The sequence below is a fragment of the Poecilia formosa genome, unplaced genomic scaffold (genome assembly GCF_000485575.1).
Source record: "Poecilia formosa unplaced genomic scaffold, Poecilia_formosa-5.1.2 Scaffold140, whole genome shotgun sequence".
Classification (NCBI taxonomy): Eukaryota; Metazoa; Chordata; class Actinopteri; order Cyprinodontiformes; family Poeciliidae; genus Poecilia; species Poecilia formosa.
Window position 1 is genome coordinate 959,240 of NW_006800079.1, and position 6,000 is coordinate 965,239.

Consider the following 6,000-nt stretch of genomic DNA (forward strand, 5'->3'; position numbering starts at 1 on the left):
ATCTTCAGCAGTGATGGCATAGTTACTTTGAAAAAGTAATTTTAATCAGATTACTGACGACTCTTTGAAAAAGTAACTTAGTTAGATTACTAACTACTTGATTTGGAAAGTAACTATCGTACTTTCCGGACTATAAGGCACACCTAAAAGCCTTACATTTTCTCAAAATTCAGCACTGTGCCTTATAATCCGGTGTGCCTTATGTGTGCACTGAATTCCAAAATCTGTCCCTGACACAGAGACGTAAAGTGTGCAGTACGTACTCTGGCAGCGATAAACCAATCAGAGGACATTACGTAATACGTAAAGTACCTACACCAGCAGCAAAAAACCAATCAGAGAATTGTTGTCCGAGTTCTGTAGCATATGCCTCCGGTAAAAACCAGGTAAGTTTTTCCACGCATCACCGTCCCTGATCATCTGCGACTCCATGCGCGCCCATCTCACTGCTGCTGTGAAAAAGGAAGTGAAGCAAACTAATTTGGAGTTTGCCGTCATTCCGGGAGAATTAACAAAAGAACTCCAGCCACTGGACATTGGTGTAAATAGGGCGTGCAAAAAGAAGATGAGAGCGGCGTGGGAGCGATGGATGACAGACTGCGAACACACGTTTACTAAGACGGGGAGGCAGCGTTGGGCGAGTTATGCCACCATGTGTGAATGGTTCTGGGATTTATTATGAGTTCTGCTTCTTTCCAAATGAGTAACTTCACGTTCAAAAACGAGCCCTAAAAAGCGCAACCTGCGAATCATTAAATTTGCAAGCACCTTTGGAAACAAAACAAGCCCAAAACCAGTTATAATAATCGGACTTGGCGACAGAAACACAAAATAGTTCCTGTTTTTCCAACAAAGAAATGCTCATCTCACTTCTCCCTCCATTGTTTACATTTCTGTCGCTGCTGATAATGTCGCATATAAACGGTGTTCGCTCCCTAAGATGCGCAGAGGAAATAACATTAAATTACAAAAGAACATAGTAACGCACAGTAACGCAAAGTGATTTCGTTAAGTAACTGTAATCTCCCACTTTATGGTGTATCACAAAAACACAGAATGAAACTTCTACAGGTATGACGGATTTATAAAAAACGTAACATTGATGTGCGCATGCGCATTACCACAAGGTATGCTGGATTTACAAGCAGTCTGAATCTATATTCAAAGGCTGTAGATTAAAAGCAGAGTCTTTGAATCTATATTCAAAGACTCTGCTTTTAATGTAGATTCAGACTAAACTTTTTTTTTATTTTTGTCTTGCAGGCTGACGTTTGTAAGAACGAACCAGTCAGACTGGGTAGTAGAGGATGGAATAGGTTATCCTTTCTGTCTTTTACCTCTCTCTCCGTCTATCCCTCTATCTTTTCAGATACAGGTTTTAACATGGACTGAAGATGAGGGTTCGTTCACAAGTGTTGCCACGTGAGACGAAAAAGAAAACTATTAGTACCGAGGCCGTTTTATAAAGACTTTGTCTTTAAAGCCCCATACCTTACGCCTTCCCGCAGGAAGCGTAAGGTAAGGGGCTTTAAAGATAAAGTCCTTATATAAAGGCCCCAGCACCAAAACTTTTCTTTTATATAGCTGACTGTACAGTGAAATCGATTACACAGTAGGGGAAAGTTGAAACGTCTATAATAAATATTCCCTTTTAACAGATAAGAACACGTCAGGAAACCACTGTTGGATCGGGAAGTGGAACGAAGACAGTTATCTATCTCTAAAACGGCCTTTATACGACCGTTACAGCTAAAATCCCGCTAACTGCGATAATGACAGGAATCACTCTTTTTTTTAAAACGTTTAAGCACTTCTAAGCTTGTTATTGCGAAATCGGTACCGAATTAACTTGTCACTTTACATTTTGGGGTGGACAGTTTTCACCAGCTTCACATTACTAACCTGTAAACATGAACAGCGTTAGTGAAATGAACGACCGCCGTCTTCTTCCCCAAACTCTGTCTGAAGAGCAAGGGGGCGGGGCTCCTCACTTTAGGCCTCCTGGTGAAACGCTGTCCGTATTTTGGTTCCGTTTTTTTTTTCTTTCTTTGTTTTAACAGGGTATTTTGATCAATTTCAGTCTAAAAAGACACATATATAAGTATGGGAGAGGATATGTGATGCTGTGGACCTGTCTCACTGATGCAAAGCAAAAAGTTTTCTCCCACATATCTGTGCTAGATACATGTATAAAGAATGGATGGGCTCAGTTTATAAAGTTGCAATCTACATATCAACTTTATTTATTTATTGTTTTTAATGTATGCAAATTGTAACAGTTGTAAAACAAATAATAGAAACAAAAAGTAATCTCATGCTCTTGTTTATTGGAAATAAGAATACAGTATGACAAGAACAATACTACACATCCTAAAGCCTAACAGAATCAAATCTCTCCATGAAAGGCTAGATATGTCCTTGATAAATACAAATCAATATCTAACTTTAATAGCAGCCTTGCTCACAAAGCTAAATGGGCTCTGACGTTACCATGGAATGAATCGACCAAATTAAGATGAAAAAATATATATTGGAGATGAAAAAAATAAAGAATACCAACAAACAGCCTCTAGTTTGGAAGAAAAACCTTTATTTCCTATTTCAAGAACATGCTTCAGCATGGTAGTAGAAGTGTATATCCATACATCCAGAGCCACAGAGAGATAGAAAGAGTTAGTCTACTGTTCTGTGACAGAGGTCTGTCCAGTGTTCGAGGTGAGGAAGCAATTAGAAAGGAAGTTTCTTTTTTTTTTCCTTTTTCCTTTTTTTTTAAGTTGGTTCAGGCAGGCAGTGTGAAGATCTAGTGCTGGATCCTACGAATGGACTGCACCTGGTTGGTGTGAGCCTGGGTGCTGAACTCGTTGTAGTTTCTGTACTCGCCTTGGTGTCTGTCTCTCTCCAGGATGTACTGGTAGCCACGGTAACCAGGGAACTGATAGGCCACCCAGCTGCATGAAGGAACAGAACAAGCAAAGTGAAGTGAAAGCTTGACGATTCAGAACAATTCAGGGAACAACGTTTAGATTGTATATATTTTCAGGTTAATACAGTCATAAATGGTGGTGTTTTGGAAGGAGTTAGCATCCTAAATTCCCTCTAATTTACACCAGGAGAAATTTAAATCTATAGAAAATGACACAATAACAGAAACATAAGAGAAAAATTACACTGACTGAAAAAATTAGGCCTGTAACAAGGAAACACAGAGGCAAATTACAAAGACAAAAAAAGAATTAGGAGAGGGGATGAAGAGAGACTTACGCTCCTGAGTTGACTTTCATGGAGGGCACCTCCTTGCTGCACCAACCCATTGCCTGTAGGGAGGGGTAGTCATCGCACATCTCAAACTTACGGCCCTGGAAGTCCTCACACTCATACAGGGTCACCTTGCTGTCACTGTGGTTCTGCAGAGAACACATTCAAACATATTTAAGACTTTTGCAATGAGACGTCAAAATAGCTACTAATATTCCTTTGATGATACTGAAAGAATAAACATCATCCAACGTTGAATCCTCTTTTCCTTTCAGGTAATACTAAATAAATTAGACTAAGCATGTCTGCAGATTTCATTATGTTTGGATTACATGAGTGCTTGCTATGATTTGATGCACAAGGCTAAAACCAAAATGAAATTATTTCAACATGTGCAGAGTATTCAAAGGAATGAGGAGGGGTATTTTTATAAATGCAGACGGAATAAAGAAGAGAGTAAGGGAGGACTCACGGCACACTTAATGGGTCTGAAGGAAAGCATGTGCTCGGTTCTGTAGCTGCTGTTTCCACTCCAGGCCTCGTAGCGAGGATAATCTCCCTTCTCCAGGATAAACTGCTGTCCCTGAAACTCTGGGTACTCGTAGCCCACCCACCTGGACAGCAGAGAGAAGTAAGGATCAGAGGAACTGAAAAACAAAATGCTACAAAAACACTCCAGCAAACTTGGTTCAGAAAACAAATGACTCTGAAACTGTCCGCCTGTGATAGGTAGAGCCCAACACCCACAGTTTGGTCTCGCATAAAAACAGAATGCAGCTTCTTTTGTCACCGTCTCACACAAAGCAAACATTAAGCTGTGCAGTGCTGCTGCACCCAGGGCGCCTTATCTGATCAGCAGTCAGTCAGTCAGCCAGGCAGCCGTTCTGGCTCGCAGCCAGCAGCTGCTCACAGCCAGCTCTTATCAAAAACAGGGTCACACTTGGATGCGTATACACACGTGATGCATACCAAATATCAGTGTAATAAAAACACAGGTTGAAATTTTCATGTATATGTACATTTTTTTTGTTATTAGATCTTTGTTTGGACTCCTCATATCATATCTCTTCACGTCAGACTTTTTCAAGGAAATCAATAGAAATGTATTTTGCTTTAGCTTGGAAAATCCCAATTCATTTATTTTTTAAATATTTAAGAAGAATTATGAAACTGCCATACTTCTTGACAGCTGCATTGTTAATATAGGCATGGCTAATGTCTAGCATTAATGTGGTGCAAATCTGCATTGGTAAAGCTAACCTTTACTGTTAGCTGAGCTGGCAGATAATTCACACAAAAAAAAACAAAAATGGTGAATTGTGAACACCAGGAGTTAAAGACAAGCGTATCTGAGCAAAAGGAATCCATCGGAGGGCTAACTTACGGTCCGTTCTCAACCTTAATGGAGCGGATCTTGTTGAAGCCCCTCTCCATGATGTTCTGGCACTCCAGCATGAACTCACAGCGCTTGCCCTGGAAGTTCTCCTCCTCCCAGACTGTGATCCTGAACTGGCCCATCTGCTCCATCTGTTGAGGGTTCATGGCTGCTGCTTCTCCCTTTGAGGGGTGCTTCTCTGCAGAACGGGGTGAAAAAAAAATTCATACATTTCATTCACAACAAAAAGTGTCCATCAGTTGTGAGTTTTATCCAAGAAAAAAACAAGTTTTCTTTGCGTGTTAAAGCAGATACTATATAGCCACATAATAAACATAATGAGCTTAAAGCAGGGGGGAGAGAGCTCTAGCTTAAATTAAAAGAAAAATCAAATAAAACAACACACATCTTTCAAAAATTCAAGTGTCCCTTCTTGTTTGAAAAATATAACAATCCAAAGCCAAAATAAGAAGCAAAAGCAAATAGTAATACAAATATATATTTTTAAAAATCCTTTTGCATATCCATTATTTTTTCCAACAGACAATCGCTTTATCAATAAATAATCACTGGTGTAAGAACAATTGTATTGCTAGCTTAAAAAACTTGTTTTCAAACCAAACATGAGCTCACTCAAAAGCATTCTTATTACATATTCTCTAAGATATTAGACAGATACATAAACAATAGATAATAATACTAATTGTATGTCCATATCTACCCAGGCTTATCTCTCAAAACAATCCATAAAGTACATCCATCAGCAGCCTATGTGATGCATAATATATGTTAGCATCTAGCTTCCTGTTGGGGGCTCCACCCCAGTCACTCAGACCCGTCTCCCCACAACTGTATCTGCTTTCTTGTAGCTAAGTTTGAGGCAACATGTGGGCATACTTACAGACAGTACTGAGGTGGGACAGATCCAGTATAATCAATGTCGGCGAGGAGACCCTCGCCTGTGTTTTTATAGGGCTGGGGCCCCTGGACCTGCGCCGCTCCATTTGCCCAGCAGCCTTGCACACTCAGCAGCTGAGCAGGCCGCCTGAAAGGGCAGCATTAGCCTCGTGCTTTGTGGAGGCTCCAGAGCACCATTGTCCTCAGAGCCCCAAACTGACTTAGTCATCAATACTGGCAGCCATGGCTGTTGGCAACCTGACCCGGGACTATACAATGGCAACGCACTGACACGACAGTTTGATTGGTGTAGCGGGATAATAGAGACATTCTGGGAGCTGATCCCCTCTCTCTCTGCCGTAGGTAAACTGAATCCTAAACTCTAGGTGAGGAAAGGGGTTTAGGCGTCCCACACAGTGAGTACTTGGGTGTGTGTTGATTTCATTTACGGAGACTGTTTCCTTCTGTACCAG

General features: G+C 40.7%; 1 protein-coding gene across 1 annotated transcript; it reads right to left on the minus strand.

Annotated features, from left to right (window-relative positions):
- Window positions 1-2,570: 2,570 nt before the first annotated feature.
- Window positions 2,571-5,637, minus strand: cryba2b (crystallin, beta A2b). Its single transcript, XM_007562709.2, has 5 exons — window positions 5,532-5,637; window positions 4,640-4,829; window positions 3,728-3,869; window positions 3,262-3,404; window positions 2,571-2,948 (listed from the first exon to the last, which is right to left on the minus strand). The coding sequence occupies exons 2-5, from the start codon at window positions 4,795-4,797 to the stop codon at window positions 2,801-2,803; spliced, it is 591 nt and encodes a 196-aa protein (XP_007562771.1). The 5' UTR covers window positions 4,798-4,829; window positions 5,532-5,637; the 3' UTR covers window positions 2,571-2,800.
- Window positions 5,638-6,000: the final 363 nt, after the last annotated feature.

Excerpts from the sequence above, each read along its gene's own strand:
- cryba2b (XM_007562709.2), bottom strand. The coding sequence starts at position 4,797 with ATGAACCCTCAACAGATGGAGCAGATGGGCCAGTTCAGGATCACAGTC. Across the intron at positions 3,870-4,639 it reads ATTAAGGTTGAGAACGGACC|GTGGGTGGGCTACGAGTACC; the intron begins GTAAGTTAGCCC and ends TCTGCTGTCCAG. Across the intron at positions 2,949-3,261 it reads ATGAAAGTCAACTCAGGAGC|CTGGGTGGCCTATCAGTTCC; the intron begins GTAAGTCTCTCT and ends TCCTTCATGCAG.